Source organism: Barbus barbus (genome assembly GCF_936440315.1).
Source record: "Barbus barbus genome assembly, chromosome: 42".
NCBI lineage: Eukaryota > Metazoa > Chordata > Actinopteri > Cypriniformes > Cyprinidae > Barbus > Barbus barbus.
In genome coordinates this window covers 20616792-20634424 of record NC_136720.1, presented here as the reverse complement: position 1 = coordinate 20634424, position 17633 = coordinate 20616792, and the positions used below count along the sequence as shown (strand labels likewise).

At 36.2% G+C, this 17633-nt stretch overlaps 1 protein-coding gene across 1 annotated transcript in view; it reads left to right on the top strand.

Moving 5' to 3' along the window:
* The first annotated feature begins 350 nt into the window (after positions 1–350).
* Positions 351–17633, top strand: part of LOC306861798 (SLIT-ROBO Rho GTPase-activating protein 1-like) — a 40721-nt gene continuing 23438 nt past the window's right edge. The window contains exons 1-3 of the mRNA XM_079404280.1: positions 351–489; positions 2105–2359; positions 15121–15316. Of these exons, the coding sequence (XP_079260406.1) occupies positions 2293–2359; positions 15121–15316 (263 nt within the window). The 5' untranslated portion in view covers positions 351–489; positions 2105–2292. The remainder of the gene's footprint in view (positions 490–2104; positions 2360–15120; positions 15317–17633) is intronic.

Below are 17633 nucleotides of genomic sequence, written 5' to 3'. Positions count from 1 at the left end.
AGTGTTTACATACATAACAAATAATATATATTTTTTTACATTATGGATTTTATATGATATAATATATGTCATTTTATATTATATATAAAAAATATTAAATGAATAAAATGTATTTATTTTCTCATATTTTATTATTTTTAATTTGTGATTATTCATATTCAGACTTAAGGTGTCACACTGGTAATGACACAAAAAAAGATGTTGTTTGCTGTCATTGACATCAAACCTTGGTTATGCACCAAACTGTATTTTTAAAATGATTCCATTAAAATTACGTCAGGCTTTCTTCATTTTGTTCACAGATTTGCAGACGTCAGACATTTGACAGCAGTCATACACAGCAGCAACATGTGATTGGCAGGTCTGCCAGTGCGTGGGTGAACTTGTCGCATAAATAAAAGCACCAAAGAAGAAATCACATCATTTTAAGCACCTCTGTCTGACAGGAACAGAACATTCAGGAGAGAAAGAAGAGAAGAACAAACTGCGGTAATGTCAGTATTTTGAGGAAACGTTTATGTCTGTTGTTTGTCTGTAATGAGAGCGGTGTAATTACTGACTGGATGCCTAAAATGTTTTTCCCATGTCCAAACATAGTGTTAAAACCATTACGCCTATGGAGAGTCCCCATAAACCACAAAAACCAACGTGTGTGTGTGTGTAAATAATGACAAAACTTTGCGCAAAGTACTCCCTTAACTCACTGGCCCCTCTGTAGCACCCTCTGTTTGCTCTATGAACTGACACGAGATCACGTGTTACAGAATTTGCCCTGATTTTGCATTCTCTGTCTCCCCCTGCTGACTCTGCGCAATGCTGTCGCGTGTGAGGGTGAATAAGTGACCCTAAAGCGCCTCCTACACTATTCAACCACTTATGTCTAAGTGAAGAATGGGGCAGTCATTGAGAAGCCTTTTCATTGTAATTTATTACTCTGTTCTGTAGTTGCACAGTTGAACCAGCAGAGGTCAGACTGGCGCTTTCTACAGATAGGAAACTGGGTGTTTCCGTACACCTCAAAGGTTACATTCAACCTGGTGTCAGTGCTGGCATCATGCATTTTGCACTGAATAATACATTTGGACAGTGTGCGAATAGCTCATTGGCTTTCAGAGGCTGGACTTTAAAATATTTGCCTCAGGATGTTGTTTTTAAAAAAGGGTCGTCATTTGGCGCCCCTAGGTAATCATTTAGGCTAAATAAGTTTAAACAAAACACTATTTATAATAAATTTTTCTAATGCATAAATTTGTAACGTTGCATTTGCTATATATCACCATATTTATATATTATTTACCATTTATTTTTGTGATGCATAAATTTATGCGTGTGCTGACAGTAAATATTTATATATTATAACAACGGCCTATATATATGCGTATGAAAATATAGCCTATAAATGCAATATTATATTCGTTATATTCAAATATCTCAACGGAAATAAATTTGAGCTAAATTTCACTTTTTGATTAGGTCTAGCATCATATTTCGTGTTTCCATCCTCAAATGCCACCAATTAACCAACCAATAAAGCCTGGTAAGTATTACACCTTGTCCAGTTGTTCTCAGTCCAGTTCTTGAAGTACTCCAGTTCCAGCATTTTGACTTTCTCGGTTATCTGGCACACCCAGTTCAGGTCTTGTAGTCTCTACTAATAAGCCGATGATACAAACCAGGTGTGTAAAATGAAGAACTATCCAAAATGTTCAGAGCTTGGCTCCTCAAGTACCAGGACTGTGAACAACTGGACTAGAGGTTTCCTAAAATAGAGTGACTGTAAATTGTATGTGTCTTAAACGCACGCACACACACACACACTCACGCCCCAACCCGCCCACCAATTGACAGTATTGTGAGAGAGCGCGCGTGAGAAACGCACACCTTGCGAATTCTTTGCATACACAATCAGATCCTCTCACACCATAGAGTGAGTTTAGATGAGTTACGGTCTCTGTCACCTCTATCCTTGTTTATCGCGTGCGCACTCAACCTGTGCGTAATCTTGATGCGGCCACTTGCATCTCCAGTCGTTCTTGCGCGTCTGGCGATCCGGCGCGCCCCTGAGGTTCACGTGCCACTTTTCATGGCTCTTTTTTCCGTGCAGGTCTAATAATCATTCATGTGCATGGTTGAATGCCATATCTTTGCTTTACGGACTACAGTTTCCTGCTGCTGGATCACGCACTGAACCTGTGGTTAGATATGACGCATCGGGCGCAGTAGGGACGCGTCTCGGAGAAGCAGAAAGGTTTCAGACAGAAGGGGCCAGCGGATCTGGACTACACAGGCGTCATGTCTAACACGACGAAGAGCAAAAAGGAAAAGGAAATCATTACGGAGTATGAGAGCCAAGTGAAAGGTAAGAAGAACACTCTCGCACCTGATGGGCACCTGGAGACGTACTCTCGTCCGATGCATCTAATACAAGCCTTGTGCATGCGTTAAATTTACAACATGTCGGCCAAATAATATTTCATAATGTCTTTCAGTTGCATTATTACTGCCTGTTTTGTGTGAATCGATTATGTGAATATTAAATCGTTCTGCTGGAAATTGTTAAACTGGTGGGTGTGTTTTAAAACGTGTTAAGTGGTTTCTTGCATTCTTTTGCTGGTTAAAGCTGGTTAACCATCTTTGACCAAGTAACTCAAAATGGTCAAGATGGTTTTTAGAACATGGTTACTGGTCAACCAACTGATTACCCTGCTGGATTAGCTAGAAACCAGCTGTCAGGTGGTCAAGATGGGTTTTGCAACGTGTCTTACTACCAGCTACAAACCAACCAGCTATGACTTTTGCAACATGACATCTGGGCAGTCCGCTTAAGGTTTTTCTGGTGGATTTTGAATTATGGTAGCTGTTTGACCAGCTACAAATAAGCAACCAGCTGGTCAAGTTGGTTTTTGAAACATGACAACTGGTCATCCATCTTAATGTATTTAAGATGAGTTTTGGAACATGGTAGCTGGTTGACAAGATAAGATAACCAGCTGGTTAGGATGGTTTTTGCAACATGGCAGCTGGTCAGACAGCTTAGTTAGAAACCAGACTGAGATGATTAAAATTAGTCTTGGAACATGATAGCTTTGACAAGATAATATTCAACTGGTCAAGATGGTTTTTACAACACGGTAGCCTGTCAACCAGCTTAATACTAGCTAGACACCAACCAGCTTAAGGTGGTTAAGATGAGTTGTGGAACATGGCAGCTGGTTGAGGAGATGATAACCAGCTGGTCATGATAGTTTTTGCAACATTGCAGCTGGTCAACAAGCTAATAACCAGCTAGAAATAAGCAGCCAGCTGGTCAGGATGGTTTTTGCTACATAGCAGCTGTTCAACCACCTTATTACTAGCTAGAAACCAACCAGCTTAAGGTGGTTAAGATGAGTTTTGGAACATGTTAGCTGGTTGATGAAATAACCAGCTGGTCAAGATGGTATTTGAAACACAGCAGGTGGTCAACCATCTTAATACCAGTTTGAAACTAACCTGCTGGTGGTTAAGATGAGTTTTGCAACATGGCAGCTGGTCAACCAGCTAGATATAAGCTGGTAAAGTTGTTTTTTGAACATGGTAGCTAGTTGACAAGATGATAACCAACTGGTTTAGATGGTTTTTGCTACATTGCAGCTGGTCAACCAGCTTATTACCAGCTTGAAACCAAACCTGCTTGTGGTTAAGATGAGTTTTGGAACAAGGTAGCTGGTTGACCAGCTAATAACCAGCAATCAGCTGATCATACAAGCTAAAGATCTGATTATACAATATGGTTACTTGAGAAACCATCTCAAGGGGATTAAGATGGTTTGTGAACCTATTATCTGGTTCACTAGATATCTACCATCTTAAAAACCAGCTATCAGTTGGACATGCCAGCTCTAGATGGCTTTTTAACCAGTTGATAATCACCTTGGACTAGCTAGAAACAAGCTACCATGTTTCAAAACAAGCTTAAGCTGTATTTCCAGCAGGAAGTGAGAGGGTAAAGTGAGCCAATTATGAAAACGCATGCTGCTTGGTCCATCCTGCATCATTTGTTTGCCCTTACAGCAGGGCGTTCGCTTGTGTGATTGCACTCTCGTTTAACAGTGTGTAATCGATGAAACGGAAAGGGGAGGGGGGGGGGTGCGCAGCATCACAAAGGCTTCATGGCAACCCCTGTCTCCAGCACTCCAACTGTAGTTAGGCAAAGCTGTGTGGCTTGTTTTGGGGGAAAAAAGCTGGAATGATAAAAGCACAGATTTGCTTTCCATAATGCTGATGTTTAAATGTAAGGAGCCGAGTTGCTGTCTCAGCTACTATTGGCCAATGGTGGTCTGGGTGAGGGTGGTCTCTAGGCAACATGCTGATAGACCAGTGCAGTATTGGGGCCGCTGCGTTAGCGCACGCGTGGCTAAGATGGATGAACATATGGACGGCTCTCGTAGTCAAATGTAGGTTTGTGGGCACGTGCACAAAGGTACACTCCGCTTTCAACAGACAACAGGCTCTTGCTGCATTGTACATGTTTCCATGGATACTCAACCACCAGTGTGTGTGAATGTCCAATGGGAAAGCGATGGGTATCAGGCTGTGTGTGTGTGTGTGTCGGAGCAAGATCAGGGAATCCTCCTGCCGCAGCAGTCCTGTTTAGTATGGACCGCACGTGCAGCCGTGTGTGTGGCATACAGTAGTGTGAGTAAGGATGGATTGAGACAGATGAGTGATTTATGGTCATAAGGGACAGGACTGTTATTCTCCGATATTACAGACACGCGATCGTGTGCTTTTCAAATGTGCTTAATTTTCTTTTTTTATTGATTTAATAATGTTGCGTTTAAATGCATTCCCTGAGCACGGATGTGTAAATGTGATTGCTTGAATTTTTATCAGAATAGAAAATAAATTCTGTGGAAAAAATAAAATAAAAATGTCCTCGGGAACATGCTCGAGTTTGTCAATGTCCAAACAGGAAATGGTTTTCTCTAAGGGAGGAAGTTAGAAGGAAAGAGAGGCACATGACCTTGACTGTATCTGCATTACACACACACACACACACAAACTGAACTACACATTTATGATAATTAAATCCAATTGTTGAAGCCATTTCTATGGAAGTAATAATATTTTGAGTTTATTTTGTAAAATCTGAGAAAAAACCTGTGTTGCAAATGAAACGTAGAAATTGGAATGTAAGCAGTTAGCCAGTGATGTAGCATAACGTAATTTGATTGGCTGTTAGATTTAGTATGAAAGAAATAGAACCCTGCAAAACAGTCAGAAGCCACTGGACTTTTGAGCAACACAGTCTTTTGACCTATGCAATATTGCAGTTAATTTGTAAGAAAAGTAAATATCCTAAGTTTTTTATGTTTTAAGATTTATAATTAAACAGTCAAACGAAGAACTTTGGATTCAAGACTTTTATTCACTGACGTTTTGTGTTGAGTACAAAAGAACTCTGAAGTCCTAAGCTAGTGAGTCGGCGTATTGCGCTCACACCAATGTTATTTTAGTATCACTAATATATAGTTGTTGTACATTTTTTCAATTACTTTTTATTTTTAAATATTTAAAGGTTTAGTAATTCTGTTGTGTTGTCAATGCCTCTATAGTTTATATATAATCTAGTTCATATATAATGTATATAATAGTTTATATAAGCTATAAAGATTATATTATATATATATATCTCACACACACACACACACACACCCATATATATATATATATATATATATATATATATATATATACACACATGTATACATATAGGGTAAACGTACCTATTAAGCTCACGTACCCATCAAGCACACTTCTATTTTTGAGACCAGATTATAAAAACAAAAATAATTTATTATCCTACACTGTCTGGCGGCCATTTTGAAAGCTGTCTAAAAACTTTCACCAAAAGAGGAGCCCCTTAAATGTGCGTTTTTTTTTTTTAGATGTTTAAGCACTACTTATTGTAAAATTGAGAGACTGATGTTCAGATTTTGCATATTATAACCTGGAACTTGGATGTGGGAAATAATTACATTAGATCCAAAAGATAGATTTAGCAACAGCGCAGATGCTACAGAACACAGTTAGCTGACTAGCTGTATAAGATTGTGTGCTACGCTAATATATTACTTCACAGATATTACTGGCTTGCACTTTTACATCCATAATATTATAAATGGACAGTTTATTGCTGGTCTGTGGTTTTACAGTGCTGTAATTTAAGATTTCATATTATTTTAAGGTGAGCTTAAAGGGTACACGACTATGAAAATCACACAGCTTCAGTGTAAAATATGTATGAACTTAATACATGACGTAGACTATTTATTTAGCAAAGTCCTGTCATTTTAATAAATATTACATGAAATACATAAATTGTATATTTAAAAAGAGGTTTCATAATGAGTCTAGTTTCTGTGTTCATCCCCATGAATGAAATGTTTTATTGGTTTGTTTTATTAGATTTTTGAATGTTACGTAGCTGAATGTGGACTAGTATAAATGTTGCAATGTGCTTAGATGACAGTTCACCATGAATATAAGACTGATCGCTTGAATGCCTTGTTGCTTGATTTTAGTGTTCTGTTTTTTTTGTGATTGACTTTGTACCTTCAAAAATATATATTTTTACAATTATTCATTAAAAATTTTCCTTAAAATAAACAAGATTTTTTAATAAAACATGATGTGAGCTTAATGGGAACAGGGGTGTGCTTAAAGGGTACAAAAATGTACCCATTAAGCACAGCCGGACTTTTTGAATGTAATTGAAATGCTTTTGTCATTTAAAACAAAATGTAATATTTTTGTGTCAGAAATTAATATTTTATTTTAACGTAACTTTTTGTACTGAAACCAATATCTTGTGCACTAAAAATGTCTCAATGTAGATTTTGGTGAGCTTAATAGTTACGTTTACCCTATATATACACACACACACACACACTATATATAGTTATGTATTTTATTTTATTGTATTTTATTATATTGCATTAATTTTATTATTCTTTATTTATTAGATTTGGTTTAATACTTTGAATCAGCCTAGCTTAAAAGCCTAGCAACTAGCTTAATTTTTTTTTTTTTCAATTAACATTTATTTTATTAAGTAATTACATTTTTTATGGTTTTAGTTTTAGTTAAATTCAATAACCATGCTTGGCAACTACCTGGGAAAAAAATGTATATATTAGTTATTATATTTTATTATATAATTGTTATATATTGATCTATATAGTTTCAGTTAACATGTATTTAATTTCAAGTAACGCAAATGTTTTTATGGTTTTAGTTAACTATAATAACCCTGATTCCGAGTGAGTCCGTTTAATGTGGAAAACATTGGTGTATGTGTGTGTGTTGCATGCGCATTCCTCAAAATATTTTTGCTTCATCAGCAAGAAACAGCTCACGAGCGGATGACTTTTTCAGTCCTGTGGGAAGCTTGTGTTGTACAAAAGCTTTACATGAGGATGGGGTTTACAATAGTGTTTCTAGTCGTATACCCCATCCTCATGTCATCCAGTGATAGCTAGTGTGCATGAAGTATGCGTACAGTATGTTATCATGCAAGGTTTAATCTTTTCCAGCGTGTGATTAAAACCACAAAATGAAAGACCGAAAATGAATTGATATCTTATGGCATTGCCATAATACTGCGTTTTAGCCTGTTGTTCTCATGAGATTTGATGCCGGGTTGCACTTCTGGCTGCCGTCCAGTCCAAAGCCACAATCACACAGATACACATCATCGTCCGAGGCCGCAGACTGACTCGCTGGTCTACTTCCTCTGCCTACAGTGACTGTATGAATCAGATTTATTGCGGCTCAGGGGATCCACTCCGCTACAAGACATTTCATCTCTTTGTTCAGAGTCCCAGAAAAGGAGCCGTCAGAGTCCAAACATCTCACAATAAATGTTCAGAGTGAATGCAAAGCGACATAAAACGGGCTGTACAGATTAAAGGAACATTTCAAGTGGCTTTGGAAAGCATTATACTGCAGATTTTCCAGAATTCAACAGCCATTCATAGAAATAATGCCAAATAATACTGATGATGGTGTTTTTTATGGCCATGCAGAAGGAAGAAAGAGGTTTTGATCGACCACATCCTCTTGTTCGTGCCACTGCGTCACATAAATGATGAACTTTGTTTTGTTTTTTTTATATGAAATGAGAAATGACCTGCTTCTTTAAAAGTTAAAGATTATTCTTATGAAAGTGCCATTTGATTATGTGTGTAACAGCTCTGTTTAAACACTAGTTGAAAAGTACACAGATTATATGGACCTGCAAACCTGCAATTTAACTGTGTTTAGATTATATATATTGCAGGGAATTGGATGTGTGTGTGTGTGTGAGATTACTTATATTTTCAGGGAAAAAATTGTTACCTCTCCCTTTAGGGTTATTTGGGGGCATTCTTAACTGGGGAAAATGTAAATAAATATTTATTTAAATATAATTAAAATTAAATATTAATTATAATAAATATAATAGAATAAAATTTGAATTTAAATATATAAATGTAAAAAAATAATAATAAATAGAAAATATTTTTAATAATATTTAAAATATAATTATTTTAAAAGCTGTGTATATATATATATATATATATATATATATATATATATATATATATATATAATATGCGCTGAGAACAAATTATGGTATCAGATCAGAAAATGTTCTTAGATTCAGTGTTGGCTTTTTGTTTTGCATTATTATTAGCATTATGTAAAACACGTCTATTACAGTATCTGAATATGCATATTTACCTACTATATCACATATATTAAAAAAACAGTACACCCAGTTAGTAGCATGTCCAAATGTATATTCATAAAACATTAGGCAAAAAAACAAAAAACATACTGCTTCTGGCATTATTTTATGGGCGTACCTGATGTATCTGACAATTTACTGTCCCATGAGGTCACAGGAGAGGAATTGTAATGTATGTGAATGTTGTAAAACTGCAACATGAATGATATCTAGGTCACATGACAGTTAAAACATGGTGTAGTATGTTCTGATTATTTTCATACTACCAAAATTCATACATGCATTAATGGTCAAAAGTGCAATCTTCATCAAATGCAGTACATACTTAGTATGCGATTTCAGACGTAACTTATGAAACGCCTCATTTAGGTAGCGAAGTAAACGTGTATGTGTGGACAAGTGGTATTGTAACACAAGTAAGGCGTTGGCGAATGCTGAGAGGAGTACAAGGACCAGATGTCCACAACGTGTGTGTGTGTGTGTGTGTGAGTTGTGTGTGTAATATCGTCTCATCCTCATGTACCCATCCAGCCCTGGTAATGTTTCAAAAATAATGATTGGAAACAGCATATGGCCTCGCTTCCTCTTTTCAAGAATAGACAGTGAACAAATAGCTAATTTGGTCAAAACTGATTTCTTTGTATCAGACTGTAGACCAGACAGATTTCCCAGCCACCCACTGCATGTATTTATAACGGGAACCCTGTAAGTCTCATTAATCAAGTATAGATATCGATCCAGTAATCTATTTAAGACCACAGCAGAGAGGACCACATATACTGCAGTACTTAAGGATTGTGGGTCTTAAAGCCTGTCTATGACTTTACTCTTGGGTTTAAAGCAGAAAGCGTAGTTAGCCAACATTGTTTTTCAGATTATCTTCAGTTTTATTTCGATTTGAAACGAGAGATGTGCTAATGGAGCTTAGTCAGGGTAAACGCCATATTTATATTAATGTGGATAAAACTTCTTTTTGCAGTTTTAATGTTTTGACTGTTGCTTTCTAACAGCCTCATTTACATTTGTGTCAAATTAAATATGGCATGACTAAGGTCAGTGACAGTTCTGGTCATTGTCTGTCTGTTTAGTCCTGACACGTTCTCTTTAGCTGTTCGTATCTACTGATCTTGGATTCGTGAGCGCTTGATTACATTTGTTGAGTCTTGTATGCTTAATGAAGCCTTACCTAATACTGACTTTTCCTTGACTTTCACTTCATCAGTGTGTGGATATGTATATGTAGATAGATAGATAGATGAGACGTCCCATTATTGTGACTGCAACAAATTAAATTTACAAATGTGATTTTATATATACAGAGAGCATTTTCAATGCTCTTGTGTCTTCTTTAAGATTTACATACATAAACTGATTTGACGTATTTTCAAATCAACAATAAGATATGAAAACATCTAAATTTAGCTTCTTTAGCTCAAATCGTGCTAAAGACCCCCCCTCCCCCCAGACTTTTTCAGCTGATGTACATTCACAATTATACAAACAGGCAAAGCCTCTAAGTTAAAAGAGCCAGATGGCTTTTTGATAGAGGCAAAGTTTATGTTCCAGCAGAAAAAATTAGGGTATTTTGACTCGTAATAATTCCTCAGACTCATATAAGCAAAGATTTGGGCAATGCTAATATGATTTCTTTAGACTGAGAGGACAGAGTGTGTGCCTAAGATTAAAGCAGAAGCTGAATAAAAAGCTTAAGAATTAAATTTACTTCAGCTGAATAGAGGAGAGCGAGAGAGGAAGAGATACAGATAAGAAGTCTAAGGAGAAATGGGAAATAAATGGGAAGTAGCGGAATAGCGTATAACACGGTGACGTATGGGTTTTTTTAGAGGATATAAATGTGAGTTCCTCTTTCTTCCACATAAATAGGATATTTTTATGTTTATGGTGGCATAAGTGAATATGCTGCCATTGTGGTTTAAAGTTCCCATTTTTATAAATCATGTGAATATGTGAGTGTGTGTAATGTTGATGTACAGCATGCCTGCACACTCCTCACGCTCTCAGGTTGCTGAGCAGAAGCCTTGTTGCCATGGAGACAGTCTGGGTCGGGCGCATGCCGCAGGGTATCAGACGTGCTCACCGCGGTCACAAGTTCAAAGGTCAAATACCAGATAGACAGTGACTTGTGAAGACAAACAATTTGAAAAAAAAAATGTATGGTAGTGACTAGAGTACATTATTTATACACTATTACTCACTGCCCGAAAACTGGCAAGTTTTATTTTTCATCATGCTTAAATGTATATATTTACGTATTTGCTCTGCACAGGAGGACGGGAGTTTTATATTTCTTGGCTAGATGAATTCCATCCGCATGAACAAACATGTTTCCTATGCTTTTATATTGTTTTAATTAGCAATGTCTGCCTGTTTTGTGCTTCAAAGGCTTGTGGAAATGACTCACTGTCTATTTATTTGTAGTTTTGAAAGCCGTTTCAATGCACTTCCTGTTCCGCAGTTGTTTCAAGCTGTTTTTTTCCCGTGAGTTTGTTCGTAACTGGTTTGAAACTGCGTGGACGCTCTGAACGCACATTGTCCAGATGACAGATGAGCGTGTTTCGAGCATCAACACGAGTGGAGGCAGGGGATGGCCCGTGTGAGGATGCGCTCTGTTGCAGTCGGATATTTTGTCTCTGGAGATTTTCTCGAGAACTGCTCTGTCAGCAACAGCTGGACTGGTGAAAGACTGATGCATTGGCTAGGCCAATTAATTGTCTGATATTTGGCCATTTAGAGATTATCGATATCAGCCAGGATCAGGGCTCGCATGGCAGGTTGCCAGGTGCTCCTCCAAAAAGCTATATGTTGACAATGTGTATATAAGTAGTCCATGTGACTCATCAAATTCTTCTGAAGCAGTTTTTTTGCAGTTATTATTGTATTAGTATTTAGTATAATTTATATGCTATTATAGTTTTATTAATATTTTGAATTAGCTTTTTTCTTTTTTCTTAAAAAAAAAAAAAAGCTTTTATGTTCATTTTATTTAATGTTTTACTTGTATTTTGTATTACATTTTGACATTTAGTCAGTTGAAGCTAAAAAAAGAGCTTTTTGGCAGCAAACCCACCAGATGAGTTTAGTACAAACAAGGATAAAAAGTACCCCGAGTCCACGGTTAAATATGCTGGATCTTTAATGTTGTGGGCCTGTTTTTCTGCCGGAGGTCCTGAACATCTTGTTCAGATACGTGGCATCATGGATTTTATCAAATACCAACAGACCTGACTGCCTCTGTTAGAAATCTTATAATGGGCCGTGGTTGGATCTTCCATCAGGACAATAATGCAAAACAAAAATCAACACAAAAAAATGGTCTCTGAGCACAAAATGAATCTTTTACCATGGCTGTCCTTGTTCTCTGACCCTGAACCCTGTAGAAAATGAGTGAGGTGAACTGAAGAGAAGAAGCACCAACATAGAGCTTTGAATCTGAAGGATCTGGAGAGATTCTGTATGAAGGAATGGTCTCTGATCTCTTATCAGGTGCTCTCCAAACTCTTCAAGCATTATAGCAGAAAACTTAGAGCTGTTATCTTGGGGAAAGGATGTTGCAATAATTGGGTGCCAACAATTGTGGCCAACATGAACTAGAAAAAGCATTTATTTCACAATAAGATTTTCCCCCCACTTTCAATTGTTTTACTTCAATGATAAGTAGGAATTTTGTGATTATTTTTTTATTTTTTAATGAAAGATAAAGATAAACAATGCAATTTATTTTCACAGCCATCTTTGCTCATATTTACCAAGGGTGCCAATATTAGTGGAGGGCACTATGTATGTATGCATGTATGTGAAAAGAGCTCTATAATACTGATCAAATATAATTATTGTTTAAATATAATATAATAAATATAATAAAAATATCATTATTAAATATTGCATGTGTTTGTTGTACATATTTTCTAAATAAATTTTACAGTGTTTTTCTATTTTTTATTTTATTTTATTATTTTTACAACTAAATGCTGATTTGGTTTTTATTTCCTTATTTTCTAAACCATGGCTGCATTTACAAATTAGAATTAAACAGTACATTTTTCAACTTTGATAGCCCTAAAAATAGGCTTTGTATTTTTCCCTACGAAAGGCTTACCTATAGCTGTCGCTGCATATTAAACTGTGAAGGTGTTGTGAAAAAAATTGCACTCTGGAAAAAGAAACATGCACCACTCAGGCAGTGCTGACATTCATTTGGCACATTTTTTTTTAATATCACCTGATTCTCTGCTGTGTTTCAGGTTTTTCTTATATTGTATCAAAAGAGTCACCTTGCTCACCATGCCACCGATGCAGAACACACAAACACACACACATACACGCTACATTTCTCCACTTCTCACAGTCCCTCCCACCCTCCTACACACACACTCACACACACCCACGCAGAGCTCACGCCAAGCCTGCTGTCTCATCTGTTATTTCGAGCCGGAGAGGCAGTGTGACATTAAACAGTTGGTCTATGGAGAGAGAAAGAAAGGGGGAAAAAAGTGTGAGGGAGAGGAAGAAAAGGAGGGAGAGAGCGAGCTGCTGAAGGGGAACAAGAGAGTATTATTATTAAAAGAATGCAGTTATTAAAGGAGAAATTTGTGCAAAAATGAAAATTACTCATCCTCATGGTGTTTAGGGTTGGGGATGCAAAATGTAAGAATCAACCATTTTAAAAAGCTATATCGATGTGAATATTTTGGTGGAACGGGGTGTGGAGGGGTGTTGTGTCCTAGGGGGAATATTGGGTTGTTTGTGGCTCTGTTTCAAACCGTATGGCTTTCGTTTTACATGCCCATTTCCATGCAATTACAATTAACGGGCAATGAATATTTTGGAAGCTTCCAAAAGGATGCAGAAACCTGATGTAAAAATATCTTGTGGTTCATATGACTTATGTACTTATATATGATAGTTTATGTGGGGAACAGACACAGATTTAAAATGTAACTCACTGAAAATCTGTTCTAGCTCTGTTTGGTGCGTTTGTAAGAGGACATGGGAAAAGTACTAATAGTCTCATTTATTTCACAAATATTTTTTTTTAAATGATTGGGTTAAAGTGAGAATGATTTAACAAATCTATCTCATGATTCAATTAAATCTTAGATAATCAATGGATAATGGCTTACATTTCATGCAAATATATTATATGTCTGGAATTATTATATTTAATATATCTTTGTTATAATATTTAACTTAAACTAAAGCTATTAAAAAAATTGTTAACTGAAATAAAGCTGATGCAAAATATTAAAATGAAAAATGTGTCAACTAAATGAAATAATTTCAGGGTTAAGGGTCTAAAATTACAAATTGGAAATAAAACTGAGACAAACATAAATTAAAACTAAGTAGTAATAAAAAAATATCAACAGCATGTAACAAAATTACTAAAATTTAAACTAAAATGCAAATAACTGAAAAATAAAAGCCAATTCAAAATACTGATAAAAGCTCATTTAGTATATAAATAATTCTAAAATAACACTTGATAATTATAATTTGATTTATAATTTATTATATGTTTGAATGGAGAATGGCTTCTGAAAATTCAGCTTTGGCACCAAAAGAATAAATTGCATTTTTTTTTTTAAAAATTAAAATATAAAAGTTTTTTTTTTACTTATAATAAAATTTTAATACTATATTTTTAATTATTAAAATGTCTTTATAGTTTCATATAAATTATTTTTTTAAATTATTATTTATGTGTATTTGTGCTGTCTTGAAAATAAATTATACTATACAATATTTTCTTAATTAAAATAATTTTTCATAAGAATTCGATTATAAACGCATGAGTCTGGACTACTTTTATGATACTTTTGCAGCTGTTTTAAAAAGCTGAAAGCGAGTTACTGTATATATACTACCTTTAGTATGGAAACAGCAATGAGATTGGAACGGCATGATGGTAAGTAAATGCAAACATTTGAATTCTGACTGAACTATTCCTATATAAAGAAAAGGAGCGTGGAGTTTGTGGAGAAGTGGAGATGAGAACTAGGATGGAGAATCCAGAATTCCTCCTCCCATTAAACACACACACTAATCCCCATGGGATACTCCACTCCACTACCTGTTGTCTTGGCAACGGCAGTGAGTGTGATAACCAGTGTGTTGTTAAGGAAGAATCCAGACTGGCTTGTTAGGAGGGAAATCTCTGGTTCAGGGAGCACAACTTCACCCATCAGTGCCCACATTGTGTTCAAGTGCTTCCAAACGTGTCATGTGATGTCACTTACACTCCAGCTGTCATTGAGAATCAAACACTGTCGTTTGAAATGGTCGTTGTTAATTAGCTAACATAATTCTGTGTGTGTGTGTGTGCGCAGAGATACGGTCTCAGTTAGTGGAGCAGCAGAAATGTCTGGAGCAGCAGACAGACATGCGGGTTCAGCTCCTCCAGGACCTGCAGGATTTCTTCAGGAAGAAAGCCGAGATCGAGAGCGAATATTCACGCAACTTGGAGAAGCTCGCCGAACGATTCATGGCCAAAACCCGCAGCACCAAGGACCACCAACAATACAAGTGAGTGAAGTTACAAATGTGTGTGTGTGTGTGTGTGTGTGTGTGTGAGACACCGAGAGAGCCAGAGTGTGAATGCACATGAATGATTCAAGAGTCATTTTCTAGAAACAAATCAGTGGTGAATCGTTTGGTTCAGGTGCTTTTTCCTTTCCTTTCATTCACCTCCAAATCATTTCGCCCTCCCTGTTTATTTTCGACTGTGGTTTGCGGTGGATTAAGGTGACGTCTGGAATATTTTACCCATGATGCTCTGCAGCTTCATGCTTGAAAAATCAGAGATGGCAGAGGAAAGGCGATTGCTGTAGTTATTGTTCTTGTGTGTGTGTGTACGGGCATCTGTGTATTTGCGGTCTCATTAATGCAGATAACATTCTGCTGGGAAAATAGAGAGATGAGGGATGAGCGAGTGAGAGAGAGAGAGGGAGTTTCACAGTTTCTCTTCTGTTGCAGTTTTTTTTCCTCGTGCTGGGCACTGTTAGTGTGCTGGTCCTCATGGGGCTGTCCCATCGGATGAATGCTGAGCTTTGTGATTAGTCACTGGCTGCTGAAGACATTCGCCTCTTTGGTCCAAAATGGCTTCCCATTGTCTTTTCGCAACAGCCATTATTAATATAGAAGATCAAGTGTTTGAAACAAAATGGCGTCTTTTACCTTCACGTTGGCAGGTGGTTAAACCACCTTCACTCTCCAGAACAAATGAGCAATTTGCGCAGACAGCAGTGCAATGCAGTTTTTGCCAGTAAAAAACATAGTTATACAAACGTCTGGGATCAGTCAGATTTTTTTAATACTTTTATTCAGCAAGGATGCATAAAACTGGTCAAAAGTGATAGCAAAGACATTTATAATGTTAAAGATGTTTTTATAATGTTACAGATTTTAGTTTCAAAGAAATGTCGGTCTTTCGAACTTGATCAATCAAAGAATCCTGAAAAAAAATTATCACTTGCTTCACAAAAATATTAAGCAGTACAACTGTTTGTAGCATTGCTAATAATCCAAAAAAAATTCTTGAGGAGCAAATTATCATATTAGAATGATTTCTGAAGGATCATGTGACACTGAAGACTGGAGTAATGATGTGGAAAATTCAGCTTTACCATCACAGGAATAAATTCCTTTTTAAAATATATTAAAATAGAAAATGGTTATTTTAAATTGTAAAGATATTTAGCAATATTACTGTTTTTACTGTATTTTTAATGAAATGTGAGCATTGATTCATTAAAAAAAAACTGTATTTATTAAAAATATTTTATTAACTTATTTTTTAAAGGATGAAATCACTGCGCTGTACCAACTCAAGAAAAAAAAATCTCTTCACTTCTTTTTTCTTAATTTTTTTGCAAAGCAGATGCTTTTTAATATTTTTTTTTTATGCAGTCTTGAAAATGCCACTTGGTCAGATATTTTATTGTTTAATGCACATATATTTAGACATTTTAGTGCGCATTATGAGTTGAAATACTTTTAGAGGCTGTCGTATATTATACTCTTCTTCAGTTTGTGAATTCATGCATTTTATGGAAAAGTGAAGTGAGGAATATAATTTTTGCATGGAATGAGATTCAGAGCATTAACTTGTCATCAATGGTTTGTATGTTGATATATTCGTTATTGAGTAATTTACTATGAAGATTTTATGAGTGTGTTTAGCTGGGAGTCATCTATAAATATTTTATGGGTTTTAGGACATTTACTTAACATCCTCAACCAATCAATTCAGTGAACTGCAGTTGAAATCTTCACCGAAGCCTCAGCATTTCCTGAGGATAAATACGAAATGGTTCATTAGTGGATTTGGATGACTACTTGATAAAAGCCACAGAGCGGCACTCACAAAAACAGCATGTACAGCAAATCCAGGGCCACCCATAGAGTTCTGCAGCAGAGATGAAGATATTCATAGACATAGACATCACCAAGAGACTTTAAGCTTTGATTTTTGATTTGATAAGCTTGACATTATACAACCCGAATTCTGGAAATGTTGGGCTGTTTTTTTTTAACAAAATGAAAACTAAAAAGATTTTCAAATCACATAAGCAAATATTTTATTCACAATAGAACATAGATAACATAACAAATGTTTAAACGGATTCGGTCATTCAAATTACTAAATGGGCCCAGGAATACTTCCAGAAACCACTGTCGGTAAACACAATCCGCCGTGCCATCTGCAGATGCCAACTAAAGCTCTATTATGCAAAAAGGAAGTCATATGTGAACATGGTCCAGAAACGGCGTCGTGCCCTGTGGGCCAAGGCTCATTTAAAATGGACCGTTTCAGAGTGGAAAAATGTTCTATGGTCAGATG